The sequence below is a fragment of the Cercospora kikuchii genome (genome assembly GCF_019650295.1).
Source record: "Cercospora kikuchii DNA, contig_00007, whole genome shotgun sequence".
Lineage (NCBI taxonomy): Eukaryota > Fungi > Ascomycota > Dothideomycetes > Mycosphaerellales > Mycosphaerellaceae > Cercospora > Cercospora kikuchii.
In genome coordinates, this window is record NW_025408588.1 from 1,380,717 (window position 1) to 1,401,031 (window position 20,315).

At 52.6% G+C, this 20,315-nt stretch overlaps 8 protein-coding genes across 8 annotated transcripts; 6 read left to right on the top strand and 2 right to left on the bottom strand.

Moving 5' to 3' along the window:
* Window positions 1-319: 319 nt before the first annotated feature.
* CKM354_001063800 (uncharacterized protein) lies at window positions 320-1,258 on the top strand (the record flags this gene model as incomplete). Its single annotated transcript, XM_044806102.1, has 2 exons — window positions 320-494; window positions 549-1,258. The coding sequence occupies 2 exons, from the start codon at window positions 320-322 to the stop codon at window positions 1,256-1,258; spliced, it is 885 nt and encodes a 294-aa protein (XP_044662037.1).
* A 3,941-nt stretch (window positions 1,259-5,199) lies between these two features.
* CKM354_001063900 (uncharacterized protein) lies at window positions 5,200-6,627 on the top strand (the record flags this gene model as incomplete). Its single annotated transcript, XM_044806103.1, has 1 exon — window positions 5,200-6,627. One exon carries the CDS (start codon window positions 5,200-5,202, stop codon window positions 6,625-6,627), a length of 1,428 nt encoding a protein of 475 aa, XP_044662038.1.
* Window positions 6,628-7,067: 440 nt separating this feature from the next.
* On the top strand, window positions 7,068-8,474 carry CKM354_001064000 (uncharacterized protein; the record flags this gene model as incomplete). Its single annotated transcript, XM_044806104.1, has 1 exon — window positions 7,068-8,474. The coding sequence occupies one exon, from the start codon at window positions 7,068-7,070 to the stop codon at window positions 8,472-8,474; it is 1,407 nt and encodes a 468-aa protein (XP_044662039.1).
* A 306-nt stretch (window positions 8,475-8,780) lies between these two features.
* On the top strand, window positions 8,781-10,813 carry CKM354_001064100 (uncharacterized protein; the record flags this gene model as incomplete). Its single annotated transcript, XM_044806105.1, has 4 exons — window positions 8,781-9,012; window positions 9,069-10,337; window positions 10,392-10,504; window positions 10,565-10,813. 4 exons carry the CDS (start codon window positions 8,781-8,783, stop codon window positions 10,811-10,813), a joined length of 1,863 nt encoding a protein of 620 aa, XP_044662040.1.
* Window positions 10,814-11,013: 200 nt separating this feature from the next.
* CKM354_001064200 (uncharacterized protein) lies at window positions 11,014-12,678 on the bottom strand (the record flags this gene model as incomplete). Its single annotated transcript, XM_044806106.1, has 2 exons — window positions 11,014-12,056; window positions 12,105-12,678. 2 exons carry the CDS (start codon window positions 12,676-12,678, stop codon window positions 11,014-11,016), a joined length of 1,617 nt encoding a protein of 538 aa, XP_044662041.1.
* A 635-nt stretch (window positions 12,679-13,313) lies between these two features.
* CKM354_001064300 (uncharacterized protein) lies at window positions 13,314-13,965 on the top strand (the record flags this gene model as incomplete). Its single annotated transcript, XM_044806107.1, has 4 exons — window positions 13,314-13,391; window positions 13,457-13,572; window positions 13,626-13,767; window positions 13,936-13,965. The coding sequence occupies 4 exons, from the start codon at window positions 13,314-13,316 to the stop codon at window positions 13,963-13,965; spliced, it is 366 nt and encodes a 121-aa protein (XP_044662042.1).
* Window positions 13,966-15,290: 1,325 nt separating this feature from the next.
* Window positions 15,291-16,790, bottom strand: CKM354_001064400 (uncharacterized protein; the record flags this gene model as incomplete). Its single annotated transcript, XM_044806108.1, has 3 exons — window positions 15,291-16,074; window positions 16,126-16,455; window positions 16,510-16,790. 3 exons carry the CDS (start codon window positions 16,788-16,790, stop codon window positions 15,291-15,293), a joined length of 1,395 nt encoding a protein of 464 aa, XP_044662043.1.
* A 1,536-nt stretch (window positions 16,791-18,326) lies between these two features.
* CKM354_001064500 (glutamate--tRNA ligase GUS1) lies at window positions 18,327-20,234 on the top strand (the record flags this gene model as incomplete). The annotated part of the gene is made up of 1 exon (XM_044806109.1): window positions 18,327-20,234. One exon carries the CDS (start codon window positions 18,327-18,329, stop codon window positions 20,232-20,234), a length of 1,908 nt encoding a protein of 635 aa, XP_044662044.1.
* Window positions 20,235-20,315: the final 81 nt, after the last annotated feature.

Here is a 20,315-nt window from a genome sequence, read left to right on the forward strand (position 1 = left end):
TGACCGGACACCGCAGTGCAGAACTGATGCACACTCCACCGAAGGGATTTCCAAGCATCGCCGCGAGGAAACCTGGTCGATCACCCCTGGCCGCCAGTGGCATTTTGATGTCCGCCATTCTATCGTAGCACTCCTTGGCTACGAGCGGACTGCATGGCAAAACGCGTACGCAGCATCGGCGTTGTCGCAAGAACACTGCCACGGCGATTCGTTACAAAGTATAAGTGAAGCACTCGCACCTCGTTGTTTTCTGGTCTAGAGTACAAGACAAACTCCCTTTCTACCCACACCCCAGAGCTCACATCATCCGTCTGCCAACATGATCGCTCATCAATTTCTTGGGCTTGCAGCTCTTACTGCACTCGCCTCCGCATGCGCACCAGAACTCCTCAAGCGCGATGGATGGCGCGGAGCACACATCGCCAAGCGCGCAGAGCCAGGAGCCAGAGCATGGAGTTTTGAGCTCGCTGAGGCATGGAACCAACTCAACCCAGGTACGTTGCATCTGCGACAAGCTCTGCTTAACAGGTACTGACTTTTCTACTCAGAGTGGAGCACTTGCTATTCTGGCAGACGACAATCGCCCATCAACCTTCGAAGCAAATGGGGCTATTACACCCAGGAGCCACCCACTTTCCACTACCCCAAGAATCTGACAGGCAAGATTGACAACTGGGACTTTGGCCCGCAATTCTCGATCGAAGTCGATGACGACAATAAGACCGCTGCTTACATCGAGTTCGACCATGACGGCGATCCAGAGATTGCTTACTTCCGACAATGGCACGTGCACACCGCAGCCGAGCACACTATCGATGGCTACCGACCAAAAGGCGAAATTCACTTCGTGCACTACGACGACGCCGGCGTTCCTCGCTCTGTCATCGGCTTCTTCTTCGATCGCAAGAGCAAGTATGATGACTACAACTTCAACTTCACTGGCCCAGCTATCGATGCCACCGGCTCGGCTTTCTACAGACAACTTGAGCCACTCGAGCTTCCAGACATCTTCAGCAACAACACCCTTGAGGGTGTCGAGTTGGACTTGAACCTTCTTATCAAGGAGGCTAAGGACTACAAGAAGTTCTGGACCTACAAGGGCTCTTTCACCACTCCTCCTTGCTCTGAGGGCATCCGCTGGTTCATCTCGCCTGAGATCATCTGGCTGTCTGACGATCAGACCGAGAGCCTCTTGAGGGCTAGCACTTTCGGTGACCGCCCAGTGAACAGCGTTTGGGACCACGACATCAACGTCTAAGTCTGACTTTACCTGTTCGCGCGAGCATCTGATCTCATCGTCGGATGTTGTTTGCTTGTACATAGATTGCATGGGGTTGCATTTGCATTTGCATTAGTGGCGTTCAAGGGAATCAGCATTTGTCATTGTTATATACATGCGCCTCCGGAAGCTGCGGCATCGACAGTATCGACAGTCTTGTTAGGCAGAGCACCAGAGAGAGAGAGATAGATGAGTGAGAAGAGAGTAGTGTAGCTGGCCTAAAGACTTCTCGGAGCAGAACAATATCATCTCGCGTGTGTGTCGACCAAACCCATTGTGCATTAACGTGAATCAATCGCAGTGAAATTTTATGCATATGTAGTTGTCTGTCTGCGACATGGACTGCGGTACTGAAGACCCTTCAAAGCTTAAACAAAGTCCCGTCTTCCCTTTCTCGCGTGAGATTCAAGATCGCAACGGGGTTACCCTTACTGTGCAACTATCAGCCTCGGGTGTCAGCTGACGTGTTCCCAACAGCTTGGTACAGAAAGGCGACGCAATGCAAAAGTGGGATGTTGATTGTCAATTGGGACGGCACCCACCCGCTTCTGTGCTGGGAATCTGCCCACTCACAATTGCAATGCAATGCAGGCGACATTCACGTTGATTGTGCCCTAACAAGCACCATGTCAGCATCAGAAATTTTTTCCTTTCCCGGTTTCATATCTTGTTGCCTTGTCCGGAGTTATGTAGTCATTGAAGATTTAGTCATGATGCACGTACATTTTGATGGACGTTGCAGCATTGGTAAACTCCGTCGCCGCAATTCTTGCCGGCTGAGGACGTATGTTAGCTTGGCTAACGTGGCAGTGCGCGTCTGAGTGAGATACGACGAACCAATATTGAGTGCGCAAGCTGTGCCCATGATTGGGGTATCCATATTGTCGTTTTCGGAAGCACAGCATGCGAGTTCGTCGCCCGGTTGGCAGGGGCTGTTGTCGCCGCTTTGGCGTTTGAAGCCTGGACGAGCCAGGACAGTGGAGAGGAGAGCAGCGATGATGATTGAGATTTGCATTTTGTCTCGAGTGAAGGGGCGGGATATGTTTTTGAAGTGATAGCCGGTAGAGATTGCGAGTTTGAGCGACTATTTGCAACGATTGATGGGCTTCTGGGTTTGGTCTCATTATTGCTCTGGCCACAACTCGACATTTATATTCAGTGCTTCTACGACGGCGTTGCACTCAGGATCGCGTTGATCGGGAGATCGTACATGCTTGAGCAGCACACATCGTTGATTCAATCAACCTTTCCACGCTTCTTCGAAAGACTGCTCGTCTTTGAGACCAATGGAGGTGTTTGTTGTAGACAGATAGAGCAAAGCCGTTCTTGGTCGCAGGAAGTCGTGCCTTGGCTGCTTGAGACTAGAAGTGTTGGTGTGGTATGAGATGCAAGGTGCAGCATCTCCTGTGTGTTCGTGACTTCCAGATTCGGGTTCGTATCAGTCGAGCTCGTTGGTGTGCTGCACCACAATGCCCTATCGAAGCTGAAATGCTTTTGCAGATGTTCTCAAGCTTCATCGAATGCGACCTCACTATCTCACGCACGTGGCTTCATCGTGTCCGGAGAGTTGCGAAATGCTCGGAGGATAAGTTTTCGATGTCCACGGAAGACAAGATGATTGGCCACGGGACTCGTTACGTAGAGGCTCGAACATGGATTGGTGACGGCTGAGCGACCGCACGAGTCTTATTTTGCTCGAGAGGCCATGGGCATAGTGGCTAACTCGACTCGTGAATGAGTGCTTGCTGCAGACTTGATGTAAACATGCCTTTTGACATCGAAGGTGCGGTTCGTACAGCGCCTACCTGCCAGAGTCGAGCAAGCTTCGTGTAAGTGGCGCTTGTGAGGAAGCAGAGAGCTGAAAGCCATGTGGTTGTCATTCGCTTCCTACGGAGAATTCCGGTGCCCGTTGCGGTCCACGAAGTGTAAGCTGCAGCTTGTAGCCTTCATGAGAATGTAGTGGCGTAGGCTATGGCGTCGACGACATCATCGGGACATTTGATGTTGCCTTGGGACCTCTATGCCCCTGTGGTTCGTGAGGTGAATGATATCATAGCGATTCAAGATATGCAGATGTGCCTGCGATGGCGCCAATTCAGAACTACACATCTCAGATGAAGTGATGTTCGAGGCTCCGTATGCTAAAGCAGTCGATTGTGGAGAAACAAGTGGATCGTGTCCGATGACTTGCAGCGCTATGCACGCATCCACAGTCCACAGAATCCTTCTGCACTGCGAGCGCTAGTTACGCAGAGGTCGGCAGCACTTCCCAACAGCAGGTGGGATACCAACAGCCAGACAAGAGCTACAGGAAAGCCCCTCGCCTGTAGTATGCGCCTGGTGTGGGATTAAGTGTCTCGGCACTTAGCTGGCGTCTCGGCATGTCAAGTAGTTCTCAACCAGAACTTTAACACCAGAGCTAGCACAATTCCACGCTTGCAGCTCCGAGTTTGCAGTATGCAGCTCCGAAGTATGCATGCGCAAGCTAGGTGCAGGCAGGATGCAAGCTAAAAGTTGGCATATCATACACCCAAGCCGCGGACGCTACGGCTGAACCTCTGCCGGACTCGTACGTCGAGATCCGGCAATCCCGATCCACGTGCAACGCGAGAGGTATTCGGTCTCTTCAAAGTCCTCGGATGGCCAAGTCTGACCGACAAGTAGACGATATTCTTGGAAGTACGAAGATCCACTAGCATTGCTGACGCGACCTGCAAGGCAGCAGAGACCAGGCGCAGCTAGATTCCAGCACCGCGGACATCGATCACTGATACCATAGATTGTCGGGCGATTTCGCGTTCAAGTGGCTTCTCGAAGCAGCGACTGCAAGCTATCAGTAGTCTTCGCTTCTGGCTAGTACACGACTCTGTCCCATCGAGTCGGTGAGCTGGAGCATGAGCAAGATTCGTTACGCGAGTCGCAAGGAAAGGTGTATGGCTGTCAGTCTTGCAGAATGTCGCTCGTGAATGCCGAAAACGACCTGGTCAGAGTGCGGGCAGGCGCAGAGGTGGAGATGGAACTGTAGTGTTGGAAATCCAGTTATGGACAGCCAGCGAGGTGCTTCGTCACCACCTTCGTGATTGTCTGACCATCGCTGCATCAGACATATGACTCCTCTGACGTCCAGTCTGCCAAGCATCGTGCCGTACGTTATTCACTTGATCTCCCTGTGCTCGGAACGAAGTGTCTTCCGCAAGGCTGTGAAATCTTGGCCAAGCAGACGGCCTCAGACCAGGGATGTAAGCGATCTTGCAATGTGTCACGGAGATCTTGCTGCATAGCGAAATTTGCACCTTACTGTAAAGTGCTGCATGACTGATGCACCTGTGGAGTTCTGCACTCTGTACTTCGATGTCTTCAAAGGTTTCGAACCCCCTCAACGTGTGGCTTCCATCGTTCCATTGGCTTTCGGTCGGCACATGATGACCGAGCATATCAACAGGACCTACACTGGGGTGAGGCATCTGGGCTGACGATGGTCTGAACAGTCTGTCGCGAAATTCAGTGTGGCGTGCTCTTTCTTTGGAAGGAAGTTGAAGTCAACACATGGCCGCTCCTGCCAAGAATATCACCTCGCTTCTCGCTTCATCTTTTCTCCGACAACCTTCCGACAACCGAGCTCGCTGTCGTCGACCCCTCTGGTGATCGACAAGAATGACAACACTGGCCAGTATGAAGCGCAAGATGTGCTGTTGCGCCGCTTCCAAACTCGCATCTTGCGCGCGACACGTGCCTCACGCCCTACGAGACCTGCCACCCTGATCTGCCGGCCGAGATAGGCGTCGCCACGCACGCACTTGGCACCGACGATAGGCGTGGTGATAGCATGCTCTGCAGCTCTAGTAAATACCTGCAAAGGACCTCTGCGCGACACGATACCAGACCTGCCAAACGACGCGAGTAACATACGTTCTTGCGATATGGGCGCCCTACACAAAGTCCGAGTCGCCGTCTGGGGCGAGCCTCCAGCGACCAAAGCAGAATCGCGCCTTCTATTCAAGATTGATTGGTTCATCCTGTCTTACGTATGCCTCATGTACTGGGTGAACTACCTGGACCGAGCAAATCTCAATAACGCCTACGTCTCTGGCGCAAGAGAAGATCTTAACTTTCAGGGAACCCAACTAAACCAAATCAACACAATTTTCTACGGAGGATACCTCCTCGGCCAGATTCCCAACAATCTTATCCTGCAGAAAGTCCCTCCTCGAATTTGGCTGCCGACAACATGCCTTTGCTGGGGACTACTCACTCTGGGCACGGGCTTCGTCCAACACCCTTGGCAGATCATGGTGATAAGATTCTTCCAAGGATTTTTCGAAGCTTCCTGTTTCGTTGGCGTACAATGGATTCTTGGCAGCTGGTATAAACCCGATGAGATCGGGAAGCGGACTGCCATTTTCACGAGCTCTGGACTTGCTGGAACCATGTTTTCTGGCATCATGCAAGGCGCCATTTTCACAAACCTTGACGGCGTGAAGGGCCTGGCAGGATGGAGATGGTTGTTTGTGATTGACTTTCTCATCACGTTCCCAGTGGCCATCTACGGCTTCCTCTTTTTCCCAGATACGCCTGGCAGCACAACAGCCAAGTATCTCACTCCCGAGGAGAGGACTCTTGCTGTGGAACGGCTGCCAGAGGTCGCCAAGCAGCGAGGCGTTCTGGGCTGGTCATTGATCAGACGAGTAGTCCTCTCGTGGCAATGGTGGGCATTTGTCCTCTTGTGGATCGCGGGATCCAACACTGAAATGTGGTCCACTAACGCCGTTATGCAGCTCTGGCTTAAGAGCGGCGATGCTGGATTCTACACTACGCCACAGGTCAATTATATTCCAACTTCAGTCTCTGGTCTTGGCATTGTAGCAACACTCGTACTGGGCTGGTACAGTGACTACAATATCAAGAATCGCTGGCACGTGGGTGTCTTCCTTTCAATCACAGCAGTAATTTCTGGCGCCATTATGCTCTCGCCTCCGAGCACAGCTTCCAAATTCGTTGCTCTAATCATGAATGGCTGCCAATATGCTGGTCAGACCGTTTTCTTCGCATGGGCCAATGATCTTACACGGCAAGACGATGCGAAACGCTCAGTCGTGATTGCGAGTATGAACATGTTCAGCGTGGCTGTATACTTGTTCTGGAGCTTGTTATTCTACAACACTACGCAGGCACCTAATTGGTACGAGGGCAGCTGCGCTATGATTGCCATGGGCACTTTTCTCATGGTCATGACTATCATTTGCTTTCTTTTGCAAAGACGACAGGAGAAGAAGGAAGGTCTACAGAACATGGGATGGGACGCCGATGTTGGCAAGCCGGAGCACACTGTGCATGAGCCAAAATTGTGAAGCAGAAGCAGCATGTAGAATGCAAATTGCGATCTTTCTCTCACTGTTCATGTTGTTCTCATCATCCACTCACGGACCGGGTGGTAAACACACCACTGCTGTTCGCTACTGAAATCTCCCATTGCTATCCTCGACATGTCGTCTTGCCACAATTTGATTAATCAACATTGAACGTGAGATTCAACTGACGCGACATGCTATCTCGGTGCGATGCGGAGCGAGTTGTCAAAAGCCGATCTCCTCGGCAACGTGTGCCTCTTGCCAAGTCCTTTCGACCAACCTCTCTTTGGTGGAAGAGCTGCAATTTATCCGTACTAAGATCTTCCCCTCGTGAGCGGGTCATCATGTGGAGCCGCAATGGCGCCGTACTTCAATGCTCGTGGCCGCCATGTGGTATTGGATGTGCTCACCACGAACTTCCCTAAGCAAAGCGATCCAAGATGGGCAAATCATGGATGGGGATGAAGGCGACAGGACTGGCGACGATGGCGAGTTTGGCGAGCTCCTACGCGCTGCCAGGCTCAGATTTCTCAGCATCGCTCTTCACAAGACAAGACATTAGTGATGCGGCATGGCCGTATGGACCTTTCTCGACCAGCGGACGCGACGTCGTGAACGCCAGAGGAGAAGCTGTGACCTGGGCTGGTGTCAATTGGCCTGGCAGCGGAGAGACAATGGTGCCAGAAGGCCTAGAATGGGCTTCTGTCGAGGACATCATTGACCAGATCCACTCTGTGGGATTCAATTTCATTCGCCTCACCTACGCGATCGAGCAGGTGGATCAGGTGTATCTTCGCAACATGAGCGATGTGCCTTTGGAGGTTGCAATGATTAATGCCCTGGGCTACGAGAACGGCACCAAGGTGACAAAAGAAATTGTCGAGAAGAACCCGGGGTGGACGAAAGACACTGGACGCTTCCAGATCTGGGACGATATTGCCAAAGCCGCAGCTGCCCGCGAAATCTATGTACATCCGGATGTGCATGTTGGCAAGGCACAATGGTGCTGTAACAACACGGATGGCAATGCTTGGTTCGATGATTACAACTTCCCGGTCGACAACTGGCATCGAGGTCTCAAGTTTGTGGCAGAGTGGGCGAAGGGTCACTCGAACGTAGTGAGCATGGCACTTCGGAACGAGCTCAGACGCGCGATCAACATGACAGATGGCGGAAAGACCTACGACTATAACTGGGTCACTCTTGTTGGCAATAACACTGCTGCTACCGATGCAATTCACTCAGTCAATCCCGACATTTTGGTCAGCTGGAGTGGCATGCAATACGACGAGGATCTATCAGCTGTCACCAGCGGTCTCAACCTCCGCACCGCACCTTGCTACAAATGTGATGCAATCCGTGACGGCTATGCTGATGAACCACTTATCTTCAATCTGGCCGACCATCCTTGGGCCGATAAGGTGTTTTACGAGCTGCACATATACAGCATGACAGAAGATCTGGACGTTACGAATAGCAACATTACTGAAGCTCAACTGTACCGCAACGGGTTCAATGCTCTGGGTATCGACAAGCCAGCAGCTTGCGAGACCATTGGTGGTTGTCCAGAGGCAGTTCGACAGACGCCCGTCATCATGAGCGAGTTCGGTCATGCTCAGGACGCAACTCTTCTGAACGATACCTTGCAAGGCTTTATTCGAAACTACACGACTGCAAACAATATCAGCTGGTCAGTATGGAGTCTTGCTGGGTCGTATCGAATCCGATCGGGAGGCCAGGGTGTGCCCGACACGTGGGCCTTGGGCAATTACGAGTGGAATGGGTGGAACTACGACGAGGGAATTGAACAGTGGTGGAAGCCATGGGTTCGGGCAATGCTTGGATAGAGGATTCAATTCACCGAAGCGTAAGAACCAAAGAAGGATCAGTAATTCAAAAACTCCAACGGACTTCACCAGTCTTTCATCCTTGCCCACATTTCGGTTTTCGTCCCGAGTATCTCAATGGGTACACTTCCGGTATTCATCGGCAGAATATGCCGAAGACAACCCCGGAAACGCCACACCCCGCCTTCAAACGCCGAGCGCAACCCCATCCGTTGTCTCTCCGCATTCCTCGCCGCCTCTTGCGCTATGGCCGCGCTCTTTTCGGCATCACCATGACGAGGCACCAATGTCCGACATGCAATTGTCATGAGGCCCGGCAAGGGTTGCGAAGAATGTCGCACGCGCCACATCAAATGCGTCGTCGAGAAGGGCAGTGAGGCGTGCACGCGCTGCCTCGAATCCGATCGGGCGTGCCATTTCGGGCCCAAGTACCGCTTTAAGCAGGTCGCTCATGTCGATTCTGGGTTCAATGGCGTCCGAGCAAGGCAAGAACTGAATTTTGGTGAGGAGCAGGTCTGGGTGAATACCAGGAAGAGATGTGAGTTGTATCATGCAGAGTTTTCAAGGGCATGTCCGCTTACGATCTGCCAACAGTGAGCTTCATTCTCGAAGATGGGAACGGCCTGGAATATGGCGTACCGGACGGCGAGAGTGCAAAGAGTGCTACATCAGCAGTGCATGTGCCATCGCCTGTTGTAGAAGAATCGCCAGGTCGCGCAGTCCCGATCACCGGGTTGCTTATATCCGAGGATACCTCTGCTTCAACCCAGAGTGGCCAACCAAATCTATATGGCTTGGCTTCGCAAGCAGAAGGAGATGCTCGCAGCATCATCCAAGAAGCTCGTCCAAGTACTGCGCCGCTTTCGATGACATGGGATCATCTCCAGGACTATTCAAGCTACCGCGATAGCGGCACGCCACGATCTGCCACAGCTGCGACATACCCTCTGGACTTTTCGTCACCCTCTTCCATTGCAGAGCTTCAGAGGAGGCACGAAGATGGCCCAGGTGTCACTTCGACTCCCACACTCGCGGCTTACCCTGTGGGTAACGCCAGCGGCGCATCTCCTATAAGCCTTGCTACTCCAGGAACGTTGACACAGCCCAGTCTATCACGTCGCGAGGCATACCTGGTGCAGCATTTTATCAACAAAATCGGGCCATGGATTGATGTTTGCGATGCACAGATGCATTTCACACATGGCTTACCTCGCCAAGCCATGTCCAGACCCATGGTGCTCTATGCGATACTAGCGCTGGCTTCCCGCCATCTCGGCATCATGTCTGGGCAAAGCGAAGAGCCAGCCGAAGCAGCTTTCTACCACGGACAATGCCTAAAGTTCGTGATAGAGCAGCTTCAGGGTCCTGAGGCCCTGTATGATGATAGTCTGCTTGCCAGTGTCGTCTGCCTGCGAATTTACGAAGAGATCAACTTCACAAATGACCAAGCCCACCATTTAGCCGGCACAGACAGGCTGATGCGCGCAATTCCTACCTTCGCCATCTCAGGAGGTCTCGGAGAAGCGGCGTGCTGGCAGTCGCTGCGACAGGACATTTATATGTCTATGACGAGAAGCAAACCACCAAGCTTCAATCTGGAGAATTTCGAGCTTTCATCAGTTTTCACATTTCGAGATGACGGCGCGTGTGCGAATGTCGTGATTCTGCTTTTCGCAAAGGTCTTGCGATTGACCTATACAGAAAGCGAGCAGAACAACATTGCGGCTTGGAAACGCATGGCACAAGATATCGAGGCGTGGAATGATCGACGTCTCAGGCTGTTCCAACCTATTTACTACGAGGATTTGGATGTGACACAGAACCGGCCATTTCCTATTATACACTGCATAACACCTCCGCAGGGTAAGTATCTACCGCCTTTCGGCAAATCTATATTCGGCTGACCAAGAACTGTAGTCGCCGCACTGCAATACTTCAACGCGTGTCAAGTATTTCTCCGACTCTTCGGTCCCCAGACTGAACCAGCCAGTTCTGGCTTCCACGCATCGAAGCGCAGACGAGCATTAGAGGTCAGCCTCCTCTCCTTCCCCTACCTCCCTCTACCATGCAAGACCACTAACGTTCAGCAGAGAGAAGTAACGTTCCACCTCGCAGCAATAGTCGGCTTAGCCGAACACAACCCTTTCGTGGAGAACGCGCGATTTACAGCAGCGCATCTCCTTCGAGTAGGCGGTTATTGCATTGAGAATCCATTGCAGCGTACACGTGTGATACAATTTTTGGATCAGGTGGAGGAGTCTATGGGCTGGATGACAAGTCATACTGTGGCGTTGCTGAAGGAGCAGTGGCAGGATTTGGATGGGCCGAAGGATATGTGAGATGGCCAGAGGACTGTACAGGAGGATGTGTAGACGGAAGGTCGCTAGAAAGGATTTTGTGCAGAAAGCTTTGATTCTTTGTGTAAACATGACTTTTGGTGTAGTTCTATTGGCCTTGCGCAAGATCTACTTTTCGCCGCCCGTTTTATGTTCTCCTTCGCTCATTTTTGGATCTCCATTTCAGCTTCTGCTCGTTTCGCTCAGATGCTGTGTCTTCTCATCCGTCTTCTGCCCTCCTCGATCTCGCTCGGTTTCTGTTCGATCTCCATCGGGCTTGGTGCTGCCTGGTTTGTGATTTGTCCTTGCGGGCTCGCCTCCTGGGCCTCGACTTCCAGCTCTGGTTCTTCAGCGCTGGCAGGCTGCTCATTTACGCCTGTCTGTTGTTCTATGTCCATGCTCTGGTCGTTCGTCTGCTCTGGCACCACGATGGTCTCCTGTTGCTCCTCGTCGCTGAACTTGAACCACTCATGCTCGCTGGCTTCCTGCGCCGACAAACGTCTCTCTGGCTCATATGCCAACAGCTTCTCAAGTAGATCAGCGAAGAGCTTTGCTTCCTCGTCAGAAATCTTGCTGGCCTGCTTGCGAGGATTGCGGGGCTTGTAAGCCGCATCGTAGAATAAGGCCGGCGCGATTGCCTCTAGCAAAGAGCGCGGCTCGATAGCAAGTCCATCTGCAGAGTGAGTATCGTGTCCGACGATCCGTCCCAGTACCTCTGCGGTCAAAACAACTCTGCCTTGCTCGTCGGCCTCTTCCTCCAAGGTATCGCTTCGATCTTCCCAATTCGACCAAAACGGTTCTGGATACTTGCCCAACGTCATAGCGACTGTGTGGAGATACTCTCCGGTGTCGTCGTCCCACGTGCCGAAAAGCTGCCTACCCATCCTAATCTCAAAAAGTATGCAGCCCAAAGCCCATAGATCACAGCCTCTCCCTGGTTTGCCTCCCAAGAGCAGTTCAGGTGCACGGTACGATATTGGAATGCCCAGGTTTTCTGGAGGTTCTTGTACTTCGAAAGATTCGCCCAAGTCAGTGATGCATGCGTCGCCGGTCAAGAACTTGCTCTCCATCTCAGTGGAGTCGATGGGGTACACAAGATACTGTGGTGCGCTGGGATTCTGATGTTGATCTCCGCCCATAGTCCTGACTTCCTCTCGTCTAGGCTGGCCGAGAGTCTCAATAAGCTCATCTTCCGACAACTCGTTGTATCCTATGGTGCGGAGCAGAATGTTCGAAGCGCTGAGATCTAGCAAGTATTAGCGTGCCCGAATGTTTGAAATTATGGATTACTCACCTCCATGACAGAGACCAATTTCGTGGAGAGCCGCGACAGCCTGAGTTGCCTGCAGCGCGAAGCGCCGCAAAGAGAACTTCGAATGCTCAAATTTCGCTGGCCTGCTCGAGGCACACGGGCCCAATACAGGACATACAAAGCAGAGGTGGGAGCCGTTGGGTCCTTCAATTCGAAAATTGTCGAGTGGCAGACAGACATATTGTCTGCCCTTCGAGTCATGCTTGAGCAAGTTGTTGAGCTCAAGAGCACGAAGCTCAGGGCAGTCTTCTTGAGAGTAGTCCGCCATCAGAATCTTCAGTGCGACGTATCTCGAGGGCCCGTCTTGAGTGTCGCGGCACAGCCAAACAGTAGCGAATCCTCCTTTACCCAGCTTGTGTATCACTCGATAGCGGTTCTGAGGTCCAAGCAAATCTTCAAGATGGACAGGATGATGACCGCCCGTCTCGTAGTCGTACAAGCTCTCGCAGCCTTCACCCAATCCACCAATGATGAGTTGAGCCAGGATGCGCGGGTCGCCCTCCTGAGTGTGGTAAATTGGCGTCATAGGGTCGCCTGGCGCGCTTGAAGTGGACATTGTCGGCGATGACAGGTGTGCAGATTGTGCGAAGATCTGTAGAGGTGTGCGCACGAGAAGCTCCAGTTGTTTGGTTCGAGTTCTTGGTTTGTTGAGAGAACAAAGGGTCTCTTGTATGATAAACGAAGCTAGAGAAGCGAGGAAGTCACGGGCCAGACACTTCACCCGCTCTTTCACTCCTGCCTCGCCCAATCGACGAATTTTGCTGCTCTTCCGCCAAAGTGCGCCACGCATATAATTGTTGTATCTGTCTGTGTGTAGGGCGATAGTGGAACGAGGACAATTGTGTTTTTCCTGGCTCGAGCGAGGCCTGATACTATAGATGCGCAGCTTGTGCGACGCTGAGTGAACACGAATCCTTGTAAATCTGGTGAATATGGCTGTAAACATGTGACAAAATCCGTGCCATCATTCACCTGAGGAACACCTTTGCCGGGGTAATAAGAATGGCAATGCTTCATGTCACCTACCATGACTCTCGACACCCAACAACAACAACTCGACACCCATCAAATAACCGATTGCTAGACACAAGCAAGTCTGGTATTGACGTTGCTGGGCATTCGAGGACATACTCGAACGGGAAACGGTACAAACACACATTTATCCAAGTCCTCAAACACTAGACCATCAGCATGGCGATTAAAGTTGATCCCGAAATGATCCGCAACCCCCCGAAGGAAGTTGGAAGTGGGACTCACCAAGATCCCTTGGTACGTCTTCGAAAGATACGCAACTGAGCTCGCACGCCAAAGGTCGCTAACCAGGATGCCAATAGATCATGTTCATCTGCGTGCTACCGAAAGAGTCCAAGTTTCCAGGTAGGATCGAGGCTATTGAGAAGGTGTGCCGCCACGCATGCATGTACACTGACAACACTGTGTGCTACATTCGGTATGCCTTACAGTGCCGCTAAGATTATTCCTCTGACTGACTCGAGACTTAAGGACCGTCGACAAGACTGGCACGACAGCGTACGATCCTAGGGCTTCTCGTAAGGAGCGAGAACCTGCCGACGACGACCGTCACATTACCGTGTACATGAGCAATGTCCGCGGAGAGTTCAACTACGAGGGGCATCTCTATGTGGTTAGAGACGGGCCCAACCGCAAGGTTCCAAACAGGTTGATGTATCCCGAAGAGCGAAAGACGCCTGTCGGAGGACCGAGTCCAAAGCTCCACGAGCCTGGGAGCAGTATTGCACTCACCTTCCCTACCACCCTGTGGAACTTCTACCACTCGCCACCATTCGTCTAGTGGTATTTGTCCGGGCTCGCGCAGAGGTGAGCGGATTGGAACGAATCGCCGCTGGTAGTCGACACAGACACCAGGACAGGCAACCAGCATGGTAGGTCATGTCGATCGAAGGCTTTCTTCTTGCGTTCTTGATCGTTGGCTCTCTTTTACGACTTCTTGTGCTTTTGGAAACGGAAAGGAACGAAAGGCTTGGATTGAGTTGCTGCACGCTGCAGGCTCTCCTAGCACTGGCGCACACGAGGTTAGCACATCGCTTAAGCATACCTCGATAGAACGCTAGAAACGTAATGACAATCACGACATCAGATCAAGGTTCCTGTCTCAAAGTCTTCTCAGTTCTTGTGTCCTAAGCCTTGTGTGCGAGTGATTGCCCATGTTCTGAACTCCGATCACGCGGACTCGAGCTTTCTTCTTTGCCAAGCGCGCTGCCTTGCTTTTCCAGAGAGTCCACCTGCTTCCGCGGACATGAAGGCCTCCCTGCCCGTGTGTCGATACCGGCTGGAAATGTGCAGCGCAGCTGTATTCTAGAAAGCTTGGAATGACTGCCCTGTGCTCCGAAAGGCAAGGGCTTCTCTGCTCGTGAGCCTGGCCGCATGGCACAAGTACACCGTAATCGGCTGTCAGAGACATTCGCCGTATCGTTATGCTCTCCAACAGATTGGGCGGCACTCCGCTTCTTAACCTAGCCAAGCCACGCAGGTCTGTTGTAGCGTGCCGTCCGAGACATGAAGGCATGGACCTAATCTCTCTGAAAATTCTAAAGGCTCTCCGCTGATGAGCTTGGGGAAGCTGCACAACTGCATCGCATTCCGCAGTCTGAGGCAAGACCCATGTACTTTCTCCCTAACACTGCTGGCCAGCAAGCGTGCATTGCGACAGCTTTTCTTCCAAGCGCTCAGCGTTGGTCCCGGCCATCGTATGACGCAGAGTCTTCTACAGGTATGCGTTCAAATATGAAGAGAAAGTCTTTTGGCCAACCTCTTGTCATCGCTGTGAAATGCGATCTCGAAGGCGTTGTGGACGCGACTTCCGCACTAAGATCCAGCATTTCCATTGGCAGGCGCCCAGTGCGGGGTCTTACGCTTCCAGAAGCATTGCGTCAAGCGGTATAGATGCTCTCAGGGTTGCGATAGAAATATCTACACGCGAAATGGAGAAGGAGGACTGGGTGTAGCACAAAGGTGAGGTTGCCCGACGTTGCGACCAGAACTTTTGGGCTTACGTAAGATGTCCAGTCTTTGTCTTCCACTACCACTCGCGCCTCAGACTGCGTCGTTCATTGGTGTGAATAGTTCATTGTTCATTCATTAGAGGTGCTAATTACAATTCCATAGTCATGATGTATATCCTTGATTTCACATCTTTTCTTTGTTCTCATCAAAGCGTTCATCTCTCTTGTAGTCAGACGGCTGGGAAGGATAATCGCCATCAGTGGGTGGCTGGTCCTCAGGCTGATCCTCCGGCGTCTCCGGCTCATTCAAGTACGAGCACTTAGGGTACTTGGGCGCCTCCGTGTGGTAAGTCTTGTAGTACACATTGTTGCCATTGTTAGATACGCGATCCAGGCTTGGGCCGAGCGGGCCACCGGCAGTCGTGGCATTAGGGTACAGGAAGTTGGCCGAGATGGTATCCTTTGGACAACCAAGAGTGGTACCATCAAGACCTAGGTCAACAAGCTTGCCAAGAAGGCTCGAGACACCTGCTTGAGCGGCTTGGGACTGACCAGCGAGTGCGAGAGGTGCGATGGAGTTGAGTCCCTGGTAGACGTTGCAGAGAAGAGTGCTGGCGTTGAGGTTCGGTGTCCCGATTTGTCCGACAGGCATAGCGACTGGGTTGGCTGGGTAGATGCGCGTGAAACCGTCGACGAGGGCCTCGACAGCGTCGTATGATATTGAGCGACGGTACCAGTTCTCTGGCCACCTCTCTGGGACGTACTCGAAGTTGCCGGTCTCCTCATCGTACTTGGCACCGACAATGCTTGAAATGGACTCGTAATTTGCGACACCGCCGGCACCATATGTACCGTTTGCGAAGTACTCTGGGTAAAAGTTGAATGCGACGACCGAGACAATCGATGGGAAGGGAAAATAGTAGATCCATGGATTGTATGCCTGCGTGAATTTGCTGTTGGCCTCGTATCTACAGGTGTGTCAGCATGTGGCATCATCAGCAAAGCCAGACAAGTCTTACTGTTTCCGCATAACATCATAGCTGAACTCTTTGTTGGGATCCTGATCAACGAACTCGACATTCTGCTTGAAGATGCGCGAGCTCAAGTGATGGTTGTCTCCGCAGCCGTTGTAGTAGTCTTCCCTGTTTGGCGAGATGTCCGCCTCGACTGTGGAGTGACGGTTGAGGCCGCCGATGCCATTGTGTGAGCTGCCAATCGACCACGACAATGTCTCGATGTCACCGTCTGTCAGGATGGCGAAGACAGACAAGACGGTGCTGAGCAAGATGCCCATGTTGAAACCACGCTGCACTGCTTCGATGACTTCACCCATGGTGACGATGCCATTCCTGCAGCACTGTCAGTCCCGATGCGATATAGAGACTCATATCCGTCGGACTGACCTTGGCAGATAACCATAGTTGGCGAGGAGGTTCAACCCTGGGCAAGGACCGCGAGCATCATCTGGTCCTGGCTCCTGAAACTCGAAACCGGGCTCCGGACGCAGGTTGTCCTGATTCACCTGCGCAGCTATCGCACCGGCGTAGCCTGAGACACTTTCGACCAAACCAGTGGCGAGTTCTCGCAGCTGACGCTTTTCGAAGTCCGCAGCAGCAGTCTCCTTGTCCAGACCTGGGTAAGCCAAGGCAAAAGCCGGAAGGGCCAATAACGTAGCAGCCTTCATGTTGCTGGGCGGTGAGAGGGCAAGAGAGGAGTCAAAGAATTCGAAAGGCAGGTGAAGAGCTATGGTTGCTGGAAACCGCAGACAGACATAAATACCACAAGCAAGAGATGTGCGATTTACTGCGTCAGATCCCAGATCGTGATGCCTGGACAGACGGATCCCCAAGCCGCGCTCTCACGCGTATCTGCAACAGCATAGAGCATTCGTGGCATCTGAGAACAGCTTAGCCTCCGCAGGCCTGACTTGTGCGAAGTCCTCGCAAGAAGAAGATCTTCTATTGTTGTGCTGGCAGCCGTTGTGGAATATCCGCTTGGAGTAAGTCTTGCGCTCGCATGATTGCACGATATCCACTCCGATGGAAGCACAGATGTTCGAACAAGTATAGCCTTTAAGCTATGCAACGGGCGTCAAGTAGAATTAAAAGGAGTGCCGTTCCCAGTCGTCAAGTAAACGTCACAGCGACAAATTGTTTGCATTGGATCGACAGATATCGCATTCACCGTCTGGACACTGACATGCAACGTGGAAGATCTTGCCTTGGGCGGGCCGCGAATTCGTTGGCCATACGGGGCTATGGTGCATAATATGTCATGCAGCGGCAAAGTGAGTAGGCGTGGAGTGCCAACTCAGCTTGCACGTGTCGGGAGCACGACTGAGCCTGACAGTTGGACGGGCTGCGATTGGCAGAGCACCGCGTGAGAGATTATGGTTGACATGGAAGATGGTGTAGAGATGGAGGGATCTGCAGTTTCCGGTGCAGAGTCGAGGGCGCGGTGTAGGCGGGAGCCGCCTTAAAGGATGGAGACACGAGCGAAGTGCCGTGCGCTCGGATTGTGGTCCGCGAGATGCTAGGTTCGGCCTGCGATGATGGCGACGCTGTAGCATTCGTTGCTCTTCTGTCTCGCGGTGCGAAGTGGGTTTATCGCCGGGAAACACAGTAGCCTCCGCGCGCACACGAGATGCCAGAGCACATCTAGCGATCGTGAAGCGAAATGCTCATCGACTGGAAGAATCTCTGTTCTATTCGCGTCTGTCTGACGAGTCAGTAGAGAGATTTGTTGGAAGGATGATCGGCACGGAATCGACGTTGTTGGCGCATGTGGCGCCGTGAGGCTCAACAACGTGCGGACACGACTCTGTGCCCACACAAGGCTAGGACTGGATATTGCACAATGGCATCGCGCCGCGGGTCGTCCGTGTAGGCGGTGACGAGATATCGTGGCCAAGACGAATCGTGCAGAGGGAGCCGTGAGCAGTCGTTGCCAAATGGTCGGCTCGCCAGTGCCAGCCTCGTGGTCGCCTGAGCGGCCTGCCGGAGTCGCAGAGACTGACATACAAGTTTCGCTTTCCCGTTACAGCGCTTCTGCACGCGCGAGATGTGGAAGTAGATGTACGGCGGTGAGGGAGTCGTGTCGCGGTGACGAGAACGCGATGAGGGGCAAACGCGAAGCTTGGCATTTTGAGCCGCATTGACTCAAACATTTGTGACTGACTGATGAACTTCCTCGCTGATCACATCTACATCCACCAGCAAACATGGCAGATCGTACAGCGCAGATTCAGGAGTGGCAGGAGCGAGCCAAGGCCCTGGAGCCGCTCAACCTCAAGCAGATCGAGAAGCCGCTGGCCGAACTCGATGCCCACCTCACCCTCCGCAGCTACATCGTGGGCTATAGTGCCACCGACGCCGACACGACGGTATGGAAGACGCTGCGAGGCAACCGAGTGGCCCACGCCTACATCAAACAAGGCCTGATGGTCAACCTGACCAGATGGTTCACCTTCATCGAGGAGACAGCAGCCCCCACCATCGAGCTGGCAACTCGCCCGGCCGAGAAGAAGGTGGTGGACGATGGCGCCAATTACGAGATTGGCTTGCCTGACACGGAGAATGGTGTGGTCACACGATTTCCGCCAGAGCCCTCAGGATATCTACACATCGGACACGCTAAGGCTGCTCTGCTCAATGACTACTTTGCCCACAAGAAGTACAAAGGCAAGCTGATCCTGCGTTTTGATGACACAAACCCGTCGAAAGAGAAGGAGGAGTATCAAGACTCTATTTTGAAGGACTGTGAGCTTCTTGGAATCAAGCCCGACGTGGTCTCATACACGAGCGATTATTTCCAAAATCTCTACGAACGATGCGTGCAAGCTATCAAGGATGGCTTGGCTTATACCGATAACACTCCTCAAGAGCAGATGCAGAAGGAGCGCATGGAGAGGATCGAGAGTGCTCACCGCAATGACTCAGTCGAGGAGAACCTGAAGCATTTCGAGGAGATGAAGGCAGGCACAGATGAGGGTGTCAAGTGGTCTGTTCGTGCAAAGATTGACATGTCTAGCAACAACGGTGCCATGCGAGATCCTGTCATCTACCGCTGCAATCCAGAGGCGCATCACCGCACAGGAAACACATGGAAGATTTACCCCACATACGACTTCGCTTGCCCGATTGTAGACTCAGACGAGGGTATTACTCACGCTTTGAGGACCACCGAGTACAACGATCGTGATGCGCAGTACCAATGGTTCATCAAGGCTCTCAAGCTGCGTCCCGTGCACAACTGGAACTTCTCCCGCATGAACTTCATCAAGACCTTCTTGTCAAAGCGCAAGCTCACGAAAGTCGTCGATGAGGGCAAGGTTTGGGGCTGGGATGATCCGCGTATGCCCACTGTCCGCGGCATCCGTCGTCGCGGTATGACCATCCCGGCTCTGCAGGAGTTCATTGTGAAGCAGGGACCGTCGAAGAATATCAACATGATGGACTGGACCGTCTTCTGGGCGACTAACAAGAAGCACATTGACCCAATCGCAAAACGCTACACTGCTGTCGAGTCTAAGGATAAGGTGACAGTCACCGTGACTGGTGCACCAGAAGCTCCGCGTACCGAGGAGAAGCCAGTACACGCCAAGAACGCTGATTTGGGCAACAAGAAGGTCGTCTTCAGCAAGACCATCATTCTTGACCAGGCCGATGCGCAGTCGTTTGCCGAAGATGAGGAGATTACCCTGATGAACTGGGGCAACGCCATCGTGCGCAAGAAGAAGTACACTCTGAACCCACTCAATCTGGTAAAGTCTGAGGAGAACAAGACCGTGTCTGAGCTGGAGCTTGAGCTGCATCTTCAAGGCGATGTCAAGAAGACGAGCAAGAAAGTCACTTGGCTCTCAACCGACCAGGAGCTCGTACCTTTGGTCATGTACGACTTCGACTATCTTATCAAGAAGGACAAGCTCGAGGAGGAGGACGATTTCGAAAAGTCTCTCAACCCAGAGACCGAGTTCAAGACCGAGGCCCTCGCTGACTGCAATGTTGCTGAGCTGAAAGAGGACGATATCGTACAGTTCGACCGCAAGGGTTACTTCCGCATCGACAAGGCTTTCAAGCATGGCGAGCCGGTCATTGCTTTCCAGATCCCAACTGGCAAGAAGATGTAGGATGTTGGTCACATGAGTAGACGATAGATACGATGCGACATGAGAAGCAAAGAGTACCTTCGCCTTGGGCGATGTGTTTGC